Source organism: Diceros bicornis, chromosome 26 (genome assembly GCF_020826845.1).
Source record: "Diceros bicornis minor isolate mBicDic1 chromosome 26, mDicBic1.mat.cur, whole genome shotgun sequence".
NCBI classification, from domain to species: domain Eukaryota; kingdom Metazoa; phylum Chordata; class Mammalia; order Perissodactyla; family Rhinocerotidae; genus Diceros; species Diceros bicornis.
The window spans coordinates 29,889,904-29,908,763 of NC_080765.1; the positions used below are offsets into that span (position 1 = coordinate 29,889,904).

The 18,860-nt window shown below is 42.8% G+C and overlaps 1 protein-coding gene across 1 annotated transcript in view; it reads right to left on the reverse strand.

The window, feature by feature from the left end:
* DNAH3 (dynein axonemal heavy chain 3) overlaps window positions 1-18,860 on the reverse strand; it is a 167,446-nt gene that overhangs the window by 14,020 nt on the left and 134,566 nt on the right. Inside the window, 3 exon segments of the mRNA XM_058569907.1 lie at window positions 5,904-6,129; window positions 10,467-12,608; window positions 15,888-16,086. Of these exon segments, the coding sequence (XP_058425890.1) occupies window positions 5,904-6,129; window positions 10,467-12,608; window positions 15,888-16,086 (2,567 nt within the window).

Here is an 18,860-nt window from a genome sequence, read left to right on the forward strand (position 1 = left end):
CTTAATCACCACACCACACTCCTCCCCTGCTGGACTTTCTGACCATCTATCATGGTCAAGTACTATATCCAGCACCCCAGGAGTGGCCGAAGTGAGCAAAGCATTGTTTCTAGCTTCCAAATACCCAGAGCCTTGCTGCTAGGGGAAGAAATGGGGGTCAGGCAGGGAATAAAAGACAAACAAACAGAATGCTACAGTACAAGGCATTATAAAATCAAGACTGCAGGGAAGGAGGGAAATAATAAGCTGTGGGGGGTTCCATGGGAAGAAGAGTGTTTCCATGGGTTGGACTGAGCAGAAGTCTGCAAATTATGGCCAGGGAGCGGAATCCAGACATTAACATTTTGGCATATTGTCTTCCAGGCTTTCATTCATTTGTTTTTCCTGCCTGAGCTCAAGTTACATACATTCCATGGCATCCTGCTTTGTATCATTTTTGTGGTTTTCTTTTTTTTTTTTGCTTGACATTAGAGAGGTTTCCAACAGGTGGATTTGGGGATGGAAGATCATTAAAGACAAGGGACACAGGCTGAGCAACCGCATGGAGGACGGCAAGTCGGGGATGCGGTAAGGCTTGGTGGGCAGTCTGCTGTGGTGCAGCAGGGCTAAAAGGGGAGGGAAGAGGCCATAAACCGGTGGCCTGAGGCCTGACTTCAGTCTGCAGATGCTTAGCTCACACCATGCAAACCACAATGCTGTAACATATTTTTGAAATAGTTCCCAACTTTTAAAAATCTAGGGCTTTCTTTTTTTTTCTTTTTTTGTGAGGAGATCAGCCCTGTGCTAACATCCGCCAATCCTCCTCTTTTTTTTTTTTTTTGCTGAGGAAGACGGCCCTGGGCTAACATCTGTGCCCATCCTCCTCCACTTTATATGGGACGCCGCCACAGCATGGCTTGCCAAGCAGTGCGTCGGTGCGCGCCCGGGATCCGAACCAGCGAACCCCGGGCCACCGCAGCGGAGCGCGCGCACCCAACTGCTTGCGCCACCGGGCCGGCCCCTCTTTTTTTTTATTGATGTTTTAGTAGTTTATAACATTGTGAAATTTTGGGTTGTACATTTTTGTTTGTCCATCACCATATATATGTCTCCCTTCACCCCTTGTGCCCACGCCCTACCCTATTGCCCCTGGTAACCACAATACAGTTTTCTCTGTCCATGTGTTGGTTTATATTCCACATAGGAGTGAGATCATACAGTGTTTGTCTTTCTCTTTCTGGCTGATTTCACTTAACATAATATCCTCCAGGGCCATCCATGTTGTTGCAAATGGGACGATTTTGTCTCTTTTTTATGGCTGAGTAGTATTCCATTGTATATATATACCACATCTTCTTGATCCAATCATCAGTCAAGGGACACTTAGGTTGCTTCCACTTCTTGGCTACAGTGAATAATGCTGCAATGAACATAGGGGTGCATAAGCCTCTTTGGATTGTTGATTTCAGGTTCGTTGGCTAGATTCCCAGTAGTGGGATAGCTGGATCATAGGGTATTTCTATTTTTAATTCTTTGAGGAATCTCCATACCGTTTTCCACAGAGGCTGCACCAGTTTGCATTCCCACTAGCTGCACACGAGGGTTCCTGTTTCTCCACATCCTCTCCAACATTTGTTGTTTTTTGTCTTGTTGATTATAGCCATTCTAACGGGCGTGAGGTGATATCTTAGTGTTGTTTTGATTTGCATTTCTCTGATGATTAGTGATGTGGAACATCTTTTCATGTGCCTATTGGCCATCTGTATATCTTCTTTGGAGAAGTGTCTGTTCATTTCCTCTGCCCATTTTTTGATCGGGTTGTTTTTTTGTTGTTCAGTTGTGTGAGTTCTTTATATATTACGGAGATTAACCCCTTGTCAGATATATGTTTTGAAAATATTTTCTCCCAGTTGGTGGGTTGTCTGTTCATCTTGATTCTGGTTTCATTTGTCTTGTAGAAGCCCTTTAATCTGATAAAGTCCCACTTGCTTATTTTTTCTTTAGTTTCCCTAGTCTGGGTAGGCATGTCATCCAAAAAGATTCCTTTATGACCAATGTCAAATAGTGTGTTGCCTATATTTTCTTCTATGAGTTTTATAGTTTCAGGTCTCACCTTCAGGTCTTTGATCTATTTTGAGTTAATTTTTCTGAACGGGGATAGCAGATGGTCCACTTTCATTCTTTTGCACGTGGCTGTCCAGTTTTCCCAACACCATTTATAAAAGAGACTTTCCTTTCTCCATTGTATGTTCTGAGCTCCTTTGTCGAAAATTAGCTGTCTGTATACGTGTGGTTTTATTTCTGGGCTTTCAATTCTGTTCCATTGATCTGTGTGTCTGTTTTTGTACCAGCACCATGCTGTTTTGATTACTATTGCTTTGTAGTATGTTTTAAAGTCAGGGATTATGATGCCTCCAGCTTTATTCTTTTTTCTTAGGATTGCCTTAGCTATTTGGGGTCTTTTGTTGCTCCACATGAATTTTAGTATTCTTTTTTCTATTTCCGTGAAGAATGTCATTGGGATTCTGATTGGGATTGCATTGAATCTGTAGGTTGCTTTAGGTAATATAGACATTTTAACTATGTTTATTCTTCCAATCCATGTGCATGGGATATCTTTCCATTTCTTTATGTCATCGTGGATTTCTCTGAATAATGTCTTGTAGTTTTCATTGTATAGGTCTTTCACCTCCTTGGTAAGATTTATTCCTAGATATTTTATTCTTTTTGATGCAATTGTAAATGGTATTATCTTTTTGAGCTCTCTTTCTGTTAGTTCATTATCAGCATACAGAAATGCAACTGATTTTTGTAGATTGATTTTGTACCCTGCAACTTTGCTGTAGTTGTTGATTATTTCTAATAGTTTTCCAATGGATTCTTTAGAGTTTTCTATACATAAAATCATGTCATCTGCAAATAGTGAGAGTTTCACTTCTTCGTTGCCTATTTGGATCTCTTTTATTCCTTTTTCTTGCCTAATTGCTCTGGCCAAAACCTCCAGTACTATGTTGAATAGGAGTGGTGAGAGTGGGCAGCCCTGCTCATTCCTGTTCTCAGAGGAATGGCTTTCAGTCTTTCCCCATTGAGTATGATGTTGACTGTGGGTTTGTCATAAATAGCCTTTATTATGTTGAGGTATTTTCCTTCTATACCCATTTTGTTGAGAGTTTTTATCATAAATGGATGTTGTATCTTGTCAAATGCCTTCTTCTTCATCTATTGAGATGGCCATGTGGTTTTTATTCTTTGTTTTGTGGATGTGGTGTATCACGTTGATTGATTTGTGGATGCTGAACCATCCCTGCATCCCTGGTATAAATCCCACTTGATCATGGTGTATGATCTTTTTAATGTATTGCTGTATTCGGTTTGCCAATATTTTGTTGAGGATTTTTGCATCTATGTTCATCAGTGATATTGGCCTGTAATTTTTCTTCTTTGTATTGTTTTTGTCTGACTTTGGTATCAGGGTGATGTTGGCCTCATAGAATGAGTTAGAAAGTGTTCCATCTTCCTCTATTTTTTGGAATAGTTTGAGAAGGATGGGTATTAAATCTTCTTTGAATGTTTGGTAAAATTCACCGGAGAAGCCATCTGGTCCTGGACTTTTATTTTTTGGGAGGTTTTTGATTACTATTTCAATCTCTTTACTTGTGATTGGTATATTCAGTTCTCCATTTCTTCTTGGTTCAGTTTTGGGAGGTTGTATGAGTCTAAGAATTTATCCATTTCTTCTAGATTGTCCAATTTGTTGGCATATAATTTCTCATAGTATTCTCTTATAATCCTTTGTATTTCTGTGGCATCCATTGTAATTTCTCCTCTTTCATTTCTAATTTTATTTACTTGACCCTTTTCTCTTTTTTTCTTAGTAAGTGTGACTAAGGGTTTGTCAATTTTGTTTATCTTCTCAAAGGACCAACTCTTTGTTTCATTAATCCTTTCTCCTGTATTTTGGTCTCAATTTCATTTATTTCTGCTCTGATTTTTATTATTTCTCTCCTTCTGCTGACTTGGGGCTTTGTTTGTTCTTCTTTTTCTAGTTCTGTTAGGTGTAATTTAAGGTCGCTTATTTGGGCTTTTTCTTGTTTGTTAAGGTGGGCTTGTATTGCTATGAGTTTCCCTCTCAGGACCGCTTTTGCTGCATCCCATATGATTTGGTATGGCATATTTTCATTTTCGTTTGTTTCCAGATAGTTTTTGATTTCTCCTTTAATTTCATCAATGATCCATTGGTTGTTCAGTAGCATGTTGTTTAATCTCCACATTTTTGTCACTTTCCTAGTTTTTTTTCATGGTTGATTTCCAGTTTCATAGCATTATGGTCTTAGGGCTTTCTTTTAAAATTCTAGATTCTAATCTTCCCTTTAAAAAGATCATAAAATCTGATCACAAGAGGCCTGCATTCCTGCATGGCAACAGTTAGCTGGTGTTGGGCAGTACCTGCTCTTCTCTATAGGGCATGTGCTTCTAGTTCACCACAGTCCCCACCACTCCCTATTGGTGTCCAACACTGAGGCTGATTGCCATTGTACTGTGGAAAGCAGAATATTTCTTGTGCCCAGTCCTCTTCACTCATTTATGTTATATTCCTGGTTCCTGTAGGCACTTGAGTTCATGACTTTTGAGTTAGGACCTTAAATATCAGCATAAATAATTTTTTCTTCATTGAGTGTGTCATTGATGGTCAATGAATCAACTCATCATCCCAAACCAAATACAATTCTTGAAACTAATGGATCCCCCTTAAACTCTTACATGGATCTTACATGAGTCTCACATGAATACAATCAACTATGGCCTAACCTGGCTTTGTAAATAAACACCAAGCACTTTCCTATTTTCAAGCAGGACTAAAATGAAAAGTGACTAAAATGAAAATAACCAGGAAGCTTTGCTGCCTAGAGCAGGAGTTGGCAAACTTTTCCAGTAAAGGATCAAATAGTAAATGTTTTAGGCTTTGAGGCCATATGGTCTCTGTCACAACTACTTGTAGCATGAAAGCAGTCATAGACAATATATGAGTGAGCATGGCTATATTTCAATAAAACTTTATTTATGGACACTGAAATTTGAATTTCATATAATTTTCATGTGTCATGAAATATTATTCTTCTTTTGATATTTTTTCAACTGTTTAAAAATGTAAAAACTGTTCTTAGCTTGCAAGCCTTACAAAACGGGCAGGAGACTGGATTTGGCCCACAGGCTATAGTTTGCTGACTTCTGGCCTGGAACAAGACAATCCCTGGACGTTTGATTTAAAAGGGGCTTTGAAGTCTGTCTGGTTCATCTCATCATTCTGTAAATGCAAAAACCAAGGCCCAGGCTTACTGGGCTTTAAAAGTTCACAAAAAGCAAATAACTGTTTCCAATGTTGATTAAAATTCCACAGAGCCCAAGAACTACAGGCTAGAGCAAGGACAACAGTGTCCAGACCACAGGTGGGAGTTTTTTTTAGACAAATAATTTTTAAAAATCAGATTTTTTGACATTTAATCTACCTCCCCAGACACCAGATACATCTCTTATCACCTCCCTCCAACAACTTCTCACAGCATATCCCCCAGAGTCATAGGATAACTTCTTGGTGTTTCCTTAATACGTATCTTTGCTTTTACAAATGCTGTTCCTTCCTGGCAAACTCCTACTCATTTTTCAAAACTCCAGGCCATTGTCAGTCCTCTAGGCCTTCCCCAACTTTCCCTTCCCTTTTCTGTGCTTCATGGTTCTTGTTCAAACAAGTACAGCAGGTATTTCATGGTATCAATATTATTCATCTATGGTCTGCCTTCTGCTAGACTGAGAGCTTCTTAAGGGCAGAACTGTGTCTTTTTCATCTTTGCATTCCCAGCCACCAGTGTGCTATCTGGAGCTCAAGGTTGATGCCCAGAAGAGGCAGTGATGGAGAAGCATCTCACCTGAATCTGATGTTGGTCCTCTCAGGAACAATGACCTCCTCACAGATCTTCTCCAGTGCAGGCATCCAGCTCGTGGCCAGATGGCAGTTCTGTAAAACCACCCAGGTCCCATCTTTGATGGCAGTATTGATCATTCTGGCAGCAATAGGGCCTTGGCCTTGGCCAAGGGAGATGGTCTGTGTTCTGCCACCTCCCATGCCAAGATCATCAGCAAACTTCAGCAGGCCTGAGACCAGGAAGAAAAGGGGCTTTTGAAAGAGGACAGGCCAGCTAAGACCATATTAACAATAAAAACACAGCAAGGAGGGTTTCATTAAAATTCTGGACTCAGAAAGAAACTCACTGGCTTCTGTTAGTTACAAAATAAGCATCTTTCTGGGGAAGCTTTAAACTTCTGGTAAGATGGTGAATGAAGCTACTATTGATTCCTCTTTTGCTCTGAACACATAGACATTCTCGATAAAAAAAAAAAAAATTACACAAACTGAAAAAAAATTAGAGTTTGAAAGAAACAAAAATTCCCAGGTGCCAAAAATGAAGAGGGAACTCAAAACTAGAGATGTGAGTACATAACCAAAGAACTAGGAACTGGGTTTTCACAAATTGATTTTTACTAGGAAAAACAGGCATTTGTACAGTGAAATTTCAAGTAAGTCTCTTTCACTTCTCTCTTGCTCAGAGATAGCCAATGTTACTGTTTGTGAATCTCTCCAGAGATAACCTATGCATTTAAATAAATGCATATTACTATTATACTTACTTGAATTGTAGAATACTACATTTGCTTTTTTCACTTAGATCTTTTCCACATCAGTACATATATAAAGGCCTTTTATTCTTTTTCATGGATAGTATTCACCTCTGGAAAACACCATACTTTATGTAACCAGTTTAGAGGTTGGAGTTTGTCAATGGGAGACATAACTTTGCACTCACAAGAGATGGGGCACTGGAACCAAGACTTTTGTATAAAGTTAAGATCCTCAAAGGGCTGTACCTTCATGTTAAGAAGGTCAGAAATCTGGCTACTGACTCAAAAAGCAATGTGGAAGCTTGTCACTGGCCTGGAGCCTGGGTGGAAAAAATAAACAACACTCCAGTGAGAAATGAAAACACCAAGCCAATGCCACATACAAATGAGGGGTGTAAATTTACAGTACCCTGTGGGGTGGGATTCCTAAGCTGAGAAATTTCCTATACAATTGATCCAGACTGGTGAAACTCTCGGGGCATCAGTGTTTGCACATACAAAATTGTTCTGTTAGGGCACTCCTAAAACCCAAGGTATATGAGACTCCCACAAAATAACACAAGCTTGCTGATTGTGAACTCACAATAAAAAATGACAAACTACATGAGGAAATACATCACTATAAGGGATAGTCAGCACATAGAACAATCAGGAGAATTAATACCCCAAGGATTACACATGGCCTCTATTATGGGCTGAATTGTGTTCCCCTCAAATCCACATGTTGAAGTCCTAATTCCCAGTATCTCAGAATGTGACTGTATTTGGGGATAGGGTCTTTAAAGAGGTAGTAAAATTAAAATGAAGTCATTAGGGTAGGTCCTAATCCAACATGACCGGTGTCCTTGTAAGAGGAGGAGATTAGGACACAGACACACTCACAGAGAGAAGACCAGGTGAAGATGCAGGGAAAAGATGGCCACGAATAAGCCAAGGAGAGATGCCTTAGAAGAAACCCTGCCAACACCTTCATTGTGGACTTCTAGCCCCCAGAACTGAGAAAATAAATTTCTGTTCACCCAGTCTTTGGTATTTGTTATGACAGCCCTAGCAGATTAATATAGTCTCTGAAAAAGACCATTAAAGAAACACACCTAAAAATCATTAAAGAAGGAACACAAAGCATAATAACATTTACAGTTCTATGAAACAAATACATGGATTTGGAACAAAACAAATAAAACTTCTAGAAATGGAAAGCACTGTCATTGAAGATAAAAACTCAAAGCACTGATTATAAGAACAGGTTAGATACAGCCCAAAAGAGAATTAGCAAACAGTAAGGTCTGCCATCAATGACCCACCCAGTGGTAATGGGCACCCATAGCACCCAGATTGTGGTCTCTGAATACCATGACGTGTTAAAAGAACTGGGGTTCCTTAGAGAAATGTTTGTATAAGATGAGTCTGGAATATATGGTAGTTCCATACAGCAAGGAAGCTATCAAAAACTACTGGGGTTATGTGAAAAGGATATAGGCATGAAGGTGCTCCCACAGGCCAAAGACTGAACAATTTGAGCACCAAAATGAATGATGATGGCAGTGGAGTAAAACACCACCATATTTGAAACATTCCAATGTTAAAATCCATGAATTCACAGTGGTAAAAGAAAATCTTATTGCACGTAAAACTTTGGAAGTTACTAGGGCACCAATTCATTATTCTGAAAGCTAGTAAATAAAGAGAACAAACCAAGCATCTATTCTGCCTGTCTCTTTTGAACTATATTCAGAGTAAACTAAAGAGTTGACAAAGGAAAATTCTTCTTTATAGAAGACTTCCAACTAATAAATGTGGAAGGAATGATAGAATTAAGATATCATCATTTTGCAGCCCCTAATGAAATAATGGACCTGGGTAATGATTTTCTAAGGCAGCTAAAACCATTAGGTCAGTGCTGGCCCGGTGGCGCAAGCAATTAAGTGCTCGCACTCTGCTGCGGCAGTCTGGGTTCAGATCCTGGGCATGCACCGACGCACTGCTTGGCAAGCCATGCTGTGGCAGCATCCCATATAAAGTGGAGGAAGATGGGCACGGATACTAGCCCAGGGCCAGTCTTCCTCAGCAAAAATGAGGAGGATTGGCAGATGTTAGCTCAGGGCTGATCTCCTCACACACACACACACACACACAAATTAACACCATTAGGTCAGTGGTTCCCAATATTGGCTGCACAGTGGAATTACCCGAAAGCTTTATAAAACAATGCCTGGGTCTCACCCACAAAGATTTTAATTTAATTGGTCAAGGGTGTGGCCTGCACATGGAGATTGTTCTTAAAGCTCCCCAGGTGAGTCCAATGTGTAGCCAAGATTGAGAACCATCACATTCAGTGAAAAGCTGATGGGAAACTTTATAAGGGAGGCGGTGGAGGAGTGGGAAGGTGGAATGAATTGACAATGCCTGAGCCCACTGATCAATCTTGATCAGAGAAGGAAAGACAACTAGACGGGATGTGCCTCCTAATGTGAGGCACTATGAGGGACACAGTACCTAGGAAGGTTCCTGGGAAGTTATCCAAGTTGAACCTGATCAAGCCTCTAGCATAGAGGGAGAGGAATTGGATGTAACTGGCCCATCCTCTCCCAGCACAGCATCATTTTACAGACCGTATTCTGACCTTTCCCCCATTTCTCTTCTTGATCTTTCCTGATTTACCCTAGTTTCTCTTGTTTAAATCTGTCACATAAAGGACTTAGAGAAAAAGCAAAGGTTCTAGAAAGATCATGAATTGATCTTTGACAATAATATTTTGTGTAGGAATCTGGAAAGTGCACCAGTTCATAAGCTCCCTCCTCTGACTTCTTTTGAGGTGCAGGAGTGCTGGCTTTCTGTTCGGGTCAGGACGTGTCAAACTCTTCAGCTTTCACAGGAGAACAACAACCTTGCCATTTGCATTCCTGGTACTCCTTCTTCATTCAGTAACAGAGAAAACTAAAGTTTTGAGATCCCCCAACAGAACAGAAAACTAATCTATTCCTGTCAACAACTCATACTCTTTAATATGCATAAACGATTTCTGGAAATATACACAAACTGCTAACAGTGGTTACTTCTGGGCGGGTTAAGAGGAATATGTACCTTTCACTCTATACCAGGGCTTCTCAATCTCAGCACTACTGACATTTTGGGCTAGATAATCCTTTGTTGTAGGGGCTGTCTTGTGCATTGTAGGATGTTTAGCAGCATCCCTGGCCTCTATCTACTAGATGTCAGTAGCATCCCCTAGTTGTGATAACAAAAATGTCTCCCCGCTTTGCCAAATGTCCCTTGAGGGAGCAAAATGGCTCTAGTTAAGGCACAGTCCTATACCTTCTTGCATTTTTTTAAACTACATGCAGTATTAATTATCCAAAAAAAATTAAAAATTAAAAGAAAAGAGAAAAGCCTAGCTGAGAAAAGCAGTAAGTCAGAGAAAACTGTTTAAGACAAAGGTGATAAACTGGAGTCAACAGGCTAAATCTATCCCCTGCTCGGCCCTCATAAAGGTTTTAAGAAAAAATTTAAATGAGTTATCAAGATTTAAAAGCGGGTAATTTCTGCATTTCTGGTTTCTCTTGAAAAATCAGATGATCTGGCTAACCTGGTTTCACATTACCAGATGGCACAATGCGTGGGAGCTGAGTAGCAGCTGCCCTCCTTTAGGTGGGAAAAGAAGTCTTCAGTTGCCCCAGCCCTACCTTAGCCTGTGAACTGCTTGGCCTTCAAAGCGGTCTGAGTTTGAGATTCCTACTGTAAGGGACATGCTATTGTCAACCATCCACCCATTCTGGGCACTTTATGTTCTTCACACAATATTCTGCCCTTACCTGCCATTGGGTCTGCACCCGGAGACAACACGAAAATCAATGGTGCACAACAGTTGGAATCATTGTAGGACCCCTGGAGATCAAACGTAGGGGCTTCAATGTACACGTTGCCCATGTGTTCAGCAATGAACTCCCGAATGGCTGGAACCATTTTGTCAGGCCGCAAACATCGGAGGATCACCATCCTCTCCAATCCTTGAAGAAACTTCCAAGATCCAGGGAATTTCTCCTCATGGGGCCAGGCCGAGTCATAGATGAGCTTCCATTCATTAGCATTTTGTTCCAAATGTTCCATCAGGCCTTTCAGTTTTGGCAACGCGGATGCACGAACCACTTCCGCCCATGCCTTCTCAGACAGCCATTCGGGAACTGGGTTGGGGAAGGGGTTGTCCAGGGCGACACCTCCGGTTAGAAGGAAGTACCAAATTTCCTCGTTAATTTGCTTTTTCTCTTTCATGATGCCAATGGTCAGGAGGAGGGAGAAAAGCAGCTTGTCCTTCTCAAACAGAGAGCGGCAGACATTGTTGTAGATGCTGAGGGTGAAATGTTCAATGATGTACTCAATGCGTAGCTCCAGCTCTTCGCTTTTCTTGCTATGGGCCAGGGAATGCACGTAGAGGTTTATGAACCATGTCAGGGAGTACTGGTACATTGGCTCAATGTTGGCCAGGTCAGAGATACAAAAGAAGATGGTGGCAGAGTGGACAGCCACTGGCCTGTAGCCCATCCGAGTCTCATCTATCTGTGTTTCTGTCACCGAAGCAATTTCTTGTTTCTCAGAGATTTCTTCAGACAGCAGTTTGGAGGAGGACAGAATTTTGATGGCAGTCTCATCCTCAAGGATGTTGCCCTCGGACAAGGAGAGAACCTCCAAGATCTTATCTTCAATTTCTTTCAGCTGCTTCTTGTTCTTGGCACTTTCCACAATCAACTTATTCTTTTTCTCTTCCAGTTCTGGCTTCTCCTTGGCGGCCACAATGCCAAGGAGTTGATCTTGGAGACCTAAGGGGGTGATCATGAAGTTGAGGAGGCAGACTTTCACGGCGACTTCAGGGAGGTAATGAGGGTTCCTCAAACGAGTTGTGATGTATAACTTAAAATCCCTGGAATATTCGATGATGTTTTCACCCAGCCTCATGTACTCAACCCCTTGCTGCCTGAATGTGGACTTGAGCAAGATGGGTTCAATAAAGGCGTCCAGCTCTTCTCCAACATTTTCTAGTAAAACAGGGGTGCCAAGCTGCAGAGCATTTTCCAGCGTCCTCACATAGTTGGAATCCGAGAACTTGATGACAGACAGCCTATTTGCTTTCTCCATGTTCTTGATCCACTTATTGGCCTGCCCCTGAGGGTCGATCATTAAGGCCCAGCGTCTGGAATTGGACACAATGATGCCATTGTCAATGGAAAAGGAGTCAATGGGCAGCCCAGCGATCTGCCAGGCACGGATTTTCACGGGATCCCCTAATGTATTGCTGAGACTGAAGTCATTGGAGCCGGGGATGACCTTGTCCTTACATTGGGCCAACCACTCCTTTTGGCATTTGGCCCGATAATCCACGGTAAAGGCCCCCAGGTAAGCCACAGTCCCTGAGGACAACAACACATCCCCTGTCAGATTAGTATAGCGGATCCCCAGCTGTCGGGCAGCTTCTGTCCATCTGTCCTTCTCTCCCCCAAGTCCACTGATGAGCTTTTCTGCCCTGATCAGCTTTTGGGAGCAGATTTCAATGTTTTCCTCCAAGGTCTTTTTCTTAGTATTCATCTCTTCAAAGTCATCATTCAAGGCCTGGAGGCGGTCTTCCACCAGCCTCAGCTCTGCTCGCTTCTGGTTTAGTTTCTGCATCTGTGCGTCCAGCTTCCCCTCAGCCTCCTTCAGCCGCTCCCGTTTGGGAGCCACCACTTTGGCCACACGATCGTACACCTCCATGGCCCTCACCCATTTGCACAGACCCTCACAGGCAGATGATACATTTTTAATGACAGCCGGCTGGAAATCTGGGTGATCAATAAACCTTTCCCGGATCCGCTTCATGATCACTGGAGGGATGTTGTCTTTGTCATATGTCTTAAGACTCTCCAAGAATTTCAGATCTCCAAGAATCTTTCTTGATACCCCCCAGTAATCTTCTATCATTTTACCTGTTTGGGACAAGAAGTAGAGATAAGACTAGTATTAAGACATTATGGGTGAGACTTAGAGCCTTGCAGTGGCTACTCCTCATATCTGGCAAAAAAAATCCAAGCTCCTACAGAGGATTTTTAGGGCAGAGAAAATACCCTGTATAATATCACAATGATGGACACGTCATTATATATTTGTCCAAAGCTACAGAATGTACAATGCCAAGAGTGGAGGCTAATGTAAACTATGGACTTTGGGTGATTATGATGCGTTAATGTAGGTTGATCAATTGTAACAAATGTGCCATTCTGGTGGGAGATGTTGATAATAGGGGAGGCTATGCATGTGTAAGGGCAGGGAGTATATGAGAAATTTCTGTACCTTCCTCTCAATTTTGCTGTGAATTTGAAACTGCTCTAAAAAAATTAAATCTTAAAAAAAAAGAAGTCCAAGCTCCTCACCATGGTCTAGAAGGCCCACCGATTTCACCCACCTCATCTCTGCCTTGTTCCCTGGACTTCAGTCACGATGGACCTTCCTTCAATTCCTGAATGATCCCAAGTGCTTCCCTACCATGAGCCCTTCACCTAGGCTGGAAATGGCATCTAGCTGGCTCCTGCCTGGACTTCAGGCTCATTTTAAAAGCCACCTCCATAGAGAGGTTTGCCTAGACTTCCTTCACTGAGGTGGGCCCTTCTCTCCCTCCTCCAGCATTTTCTTTCATCTTAGCTGCTAGAATTTCCATTCCCTTTATAGCACTTATTGCAATCTGTGATTTTTTTGGTTTAATTTTATTGTCTGCCTCTTCCTCAAAGCTATAATCTCCTGCTGTGTTTATTACAATCTGGCACAGGGCATGGTATACTGTTATCAATAAATATGTACTGAATGAATGCTTCCCCTTAACCTAGTCATGGATGGAGAGGGCAACAGGAGCCACTGACATGTGTCTGGAATATTCCTTTTCAAGTCTGGGAGGTGGGTTGGATAGAACCCAATCAGTCATCCTTGTGATGAATCTGTTCTCCTTGTGAGCGAGCGAGTGATTGAGCGAGTGAGTGAGTGAGGCGATCTCAAGAGAAAGAGCGAGGGTGGGAAAAGCGGCTTGCAGGCTTGCAACCAGACAAGCCTGCCCAGAAACGAAGCAGGGCCCTTCTTCTCCTTAGCACCCATCATGCTGACTAACAACTGATTGAGTGGGCCCTGATCCCATCCCGGGGCAGCGCTCCTTTTGTTGACGTGTTGGAAAAAAGTTGGGAGCCTTTTTGGCTCATGGCACTGTAAACACTTGCCAAGCTCAGGCACACCAAAAAAAGTTATACATGAGGCATCATATTAAGCACAACAGGTCAAATGTGTTTGGTTCCTAATGCAAGCACAGCAGCCAAACAAATATTTCCCATGAAGGTTTCTGTTTACATTCAGGAAAATGATCTGCTTCATCTAAATTCAAGGTACTCAAAATGAATTCAATTGTTTTTTTGCTGCATCTCAATGTACTGGCTAAATTCTGGAGTTTAAGTGAATAATATACAAAATGCACTTCAATTTTAAAATAAGGAAGGCAAGCGATGGGTGCTGTGCTGAGCATCAATGATCCACGGAGAGAAGTGACGTTGGTGCCTGGCCATGCTTTGTGTACGGCAGCAGTTCTCAATCCTGGCTGCACCGGAGAACCACCCAGGAGCTTAAAACAATACTAACGCTCAGGCCACACCCCAGACCAATGGAGTAAGAATCTCTATGAGCAGGGGCATGGGCTTCAGCATTCCTTATGCTCCCCAGGTGATTCCAGGGTGCAGCCAGGGTGGAGAAGCGCTGGCTAGCTCATCCTTGCTCAGGGCAACTCATTACACCTCAGCTGCTTCCCTAAAGGATTCTCCCATAAAGTCCATTCCCTCCTTGTCCATTCCTGATCACCTCTGCATCTTCTTCATGGGGTTTTTGGCCTGAAACTGGCCAGGGAAGAGGGAATGCTAATCAATGGGAAGCAGAAGCCAGAGGCTCCCGAATGAGGGACCAAGAATTTCTAACATTTCAGAAGGAATGGAGGAACAGCAGGACTGTTCCCAGGACAGTATTCAAAGGCAGGAAGTATCACTGGAGCTGGTTTTTAAAGTCCTTGTTCAGTTCTAAGACACTGGTATTAATACAAAATCCTGCATCTAATTTGGATTTTAAGGAGAATGAATATTCACCTATTAATGCTTCTAGGCTCAGTTATATGAGGAGCTTTCCTTCCTCCCTTCCTCCCCTACTCCTTTCTCCCCATTTCTAAGTCTCTGTATCCTTGTCTTCCCCACACTCTATTCCAGTTTCTGCCTCTGCCTTCCTTTGCCCCACCTCTCTCCCTCTAACTCTCCATTTCCAGCTCATGCTCCATTTCTCTCTCTCTTCTGTGTGTGTGTGTCTTTGTCTCTCTTCTTTCTAGTTTCTTTTCATCATACTCAAGCTCTCTCTATTTTTGTGTCTCTGGATCTCTCTTATCTCCATGTCTCTCTCATTCTCAGCCTTTTTGTCTCTCAGTCTCTCTCTGTTTTTGTCTGTTTGTCTCTCCCTCCATGTCCTGTCTTTCTGTATCTGACATTATGTGCCTGAGTCTCTCCCTCCCCCATCCTCTGTCTCTCTGCCTCTGTCTTTCTCCCTCCTGATTTCTTTCCCCCCGATCTCTCTCTCCCAGTTTATTAACTCTTTGTGTGCATGTGCGTAGATGTGCATGCATGTGCATGTGTGTGCATGCGTGTGCATGTGTCCAGGCGTCTGGGTCTCTCTCCATTTCTTTCTCAGTCTCAGTCTTTCTCTCCATCTCTCTTTCTTTGACTCTGACTCTATATTTCTTTCAGATATCTATCTGGCTATCTCTCTTTCAGTTTGTCTCTGTCACACTCTCTCTTTTGCTCTCTGTTTCTCTATCTTTCTCTCTCTAGCTGTTTCTGTTTCTCTCTCTCCCTCTCACTCACACACTACTCTGTGTATGCTTGGCTCCACATCAGTCCTTTCGTCTCCATGACCTTCATTTCTGTAATGATTTGCAGGCAGGGGCCTTGACTAAGCTCAGCTTCACCTACAGATACCTGCATTTTCTCGACTGATGAGAGGAGGGAGGCTGGGGAAGAAACACTAGAGAGCTCTTTGGGTGTGCATGCACATCTGGGCACCTTTCTTATTTCCTCCAAGACTCCACAACACCACCTGCAGGTCTGAGGCGGGGTGGGTGGGGGATGCTGGCACCCTTCCTACCAGGGAACAGCAGCCCGTGTAGGCCTCTGGGTTGAGGGAATGCTGAAGGGGATTACCACTGCCACTGGGGTCTGGCTTCCTTTCTGGTCTCAGCCCTTTCATGACACAGATGCTCTCCATGACCAGCTTGACAGGGCCTGGTGGGTTCTGCATCGACTTCACCAGTGAGATGTCCGTAGGGTTCAAGGTGTCGAGTGCAGTGAGTGCAGCCTCCAGCGCCGGCATTGCCTCTGCCAGGTCCCCCTCACATTCATTCTGTGGGCAGCACAGGGACAGGGGTGAGTTCCTGGTGCCCGGCACACTGCAGGTGAAGCAAAGCTCTGCTCCTGGAGGAAGTGGGAGGAGGTGCATCCGCCCCGATGTCCTTCCAGGACGGTGCCTCCTCTGGAGCTCTGCACTCAAGGGCGGCTCTAACTGTTGCCCGGCAGGGAGATGTGCATGGCCTTTGGGGCTGCGGTTTGGATGCCTTGGACATTTGAGAATTCACCTGGTTTGTGATCTTAAAAAATCAAGCTTTTGGTTTTTAACAAATTCCTAAGACATACTGACCAAGGATGGATTGAGAGATGGAGTAATGGATGAGGCTTAGAAGGTGAATGACAGATGGGAAGGGGGTTATGGCAAGTTCAGGGAAGAAATACGGCAACAGGGGTGGGAGAAGGTCAGGGGTCGGGTGAGGGTCTGGGATGCACTGTAGCTCAGAGACAGGGTAGAGGTACAGTTGGGGTAGGATGAAGCTGGAGGACAGGATGGAGTTGAAGGCCAGAATTTAAGGATGAGGAATGGGGACAGAGATTAGAGCTGGGTAGGGAACTCTGGGAAAAGGAGACGGTGTACGTTTTGTCTATTATTTCTTCATTTAAAAAAAAAAATTAATACAATGGAATATTATTCAGCCATAAAAAGGAATGAAGTACTGATTCACACGACATGGATAAACCTTGAAAACATTATGCTGAGTGCAAGAAGCCAGACACAAAACGCCACCTGCTATATGATTCCATTTGCATGAAATGTGCAGAAAAGGAAAATCCATAGGGGCAGAAAGTAGGTTAGTGGTTGCCAGGGGCTGGAGAGAGGGAGAAAGTGCAGTGACTGCTAATGGGTATAGGCATCTTTTCAGGGTGATGAAAATGTTCTAGAATTAGATAGTGGTGATGGTTGTACAACTTTGTGAATATATTAAAAACCACTGAATTGCATCATTTAAAAGGGTGAATGTTAGTGGTATGTGAATTATATCACAATTTAAAAAAAAGAAAGCATAGCATTATAAGACTCCAGAACTGGAAGAGACTTTATAGATTACTTAATAGCTCAATTATCAAATCCAACAACAACAAAAAATGAAGTCTAAAGAGGTAAAATCAGTTAGCCAAGGACACACAGCTGGTTAGCCACAGAGCCAAGGTCCAGCCCTGGACTCCTGGTTCCCACTCAGCAAATTCTCTGTCAGTCCCCCCAGCCCACAGAGTGATCACACAGCCATGACTAAAGTGAAACTTCACAAGAGAACGTCAGCTCTTAGACAAAGCAGCATGCATTCCTGCAGGTTTATTGTGATAGGCAAACAAAATAAAGGTGGTTCCACCTTCTCATATACATGTGTGTGCTTGTGTAGGTATACACATGTGTGTGTATATTATGGATTCTTTATTTTAGGTTTTCTGCTTTTCTTATAAAACTTACAGCAATATTTTATTTGGCTTCATTATATATATATATATATTTTTTAAATTTCATTTATTTATTTTTTTTCCCCCAAAGCCCCAGTAGATAGTTGTATGTCATAGCTGCACACCCTTCTAGTTGCTGTATGTGGGACGCGGCCCCAGCATGGCCGGAGAAGCGGTGCGTCCGTGTGCGCCTGGATCCGAACCTGGGCCGCCAGTAGCAGAGCGCGCGCACTTAACCGCTAAGCCAAGGGGCCGGCCCAAGCTTCATTATATTAAAACAACCCCCTCTCCAAAAAAAAATGAGCCATGTCAGATGTCCCTAATATCAAAACAGAATGTCCTGCTTCAGATGGCAATAATGGCTCAGTCCCGGGGTGACTCAGTTTGCCCCCTCTTCAGCCCTGGGATATGCACCAGAGTGCAAGGCAAGAGGAAAAAGAACCAAAACCTGTCCCTGCTATTTCCCATGATCAGCTTCAGAAAGCATTTGGTGGCAGAGGAGACTAAAGGTGTTGGCTCAGCCATAGCTTTGGATTCTCAGTGGATTTCAACGATCCCAGGCACATGGCTTCATATTATCGATAGTTCTGTGTTGCTTTCTTATAATGGACCAGACAACTAGTGGCCCACACTTGCTTTGTGCCTCCCAGTACCTTGGTAGCTCTGCTTCCTTTCCTAAGGTGCAAGGCCTAGGGTCCAGCTTGGAGCAAGCTTGTTTGTCAAGTGCCTCAAAAAGGCTCTAATTGTAACATGTGTAACAGTGATTCTCAACCCAGGCTCTGCATCAGAGTCATGGAGGAGCATTTAGGGCATCTTCACGGTCAGGCCCACACCCAGAGATTCTGACTCATTCAGTCTGGGTGCAGTCTGGGCATCTGTATTTTTAAAACTCCAAAGGTGATTCTGACATACAGCTCTGTTGAGAAACTCTGGTCTACACTCCTGAAACACTGAAAACAGAATAGGAAGGAATAGATTTCAGTGCCCAAAGGGGAATGGCTACTTGATGAATGAAACACCTACTTAAGATGGTTGTTAAAATGATTATATGACATTTTGGAAAAACATTTGTGATAGCATGTTAAGGAAATAAAAATGCATGATGCAAATTGCAATTATGCTATGATTGCAGTAACATAAAATTATCCACGTGTATAGATAGGGACTAGAAGGAAACTTGGGAAGATGTTAAAGTTGAGTTCTTAAAAATTCTTTCACATAGTTATTACTGTTGCATCATTTGTTTCCATGATAAAAAGCATTATAATTAAAAATGACCCCTGTGGCTTAGCACAAGGAGCAACCGGGCTGTTTGAGAGGTATGAAGCACAGTGCATTCTGATGAAAAGTAAT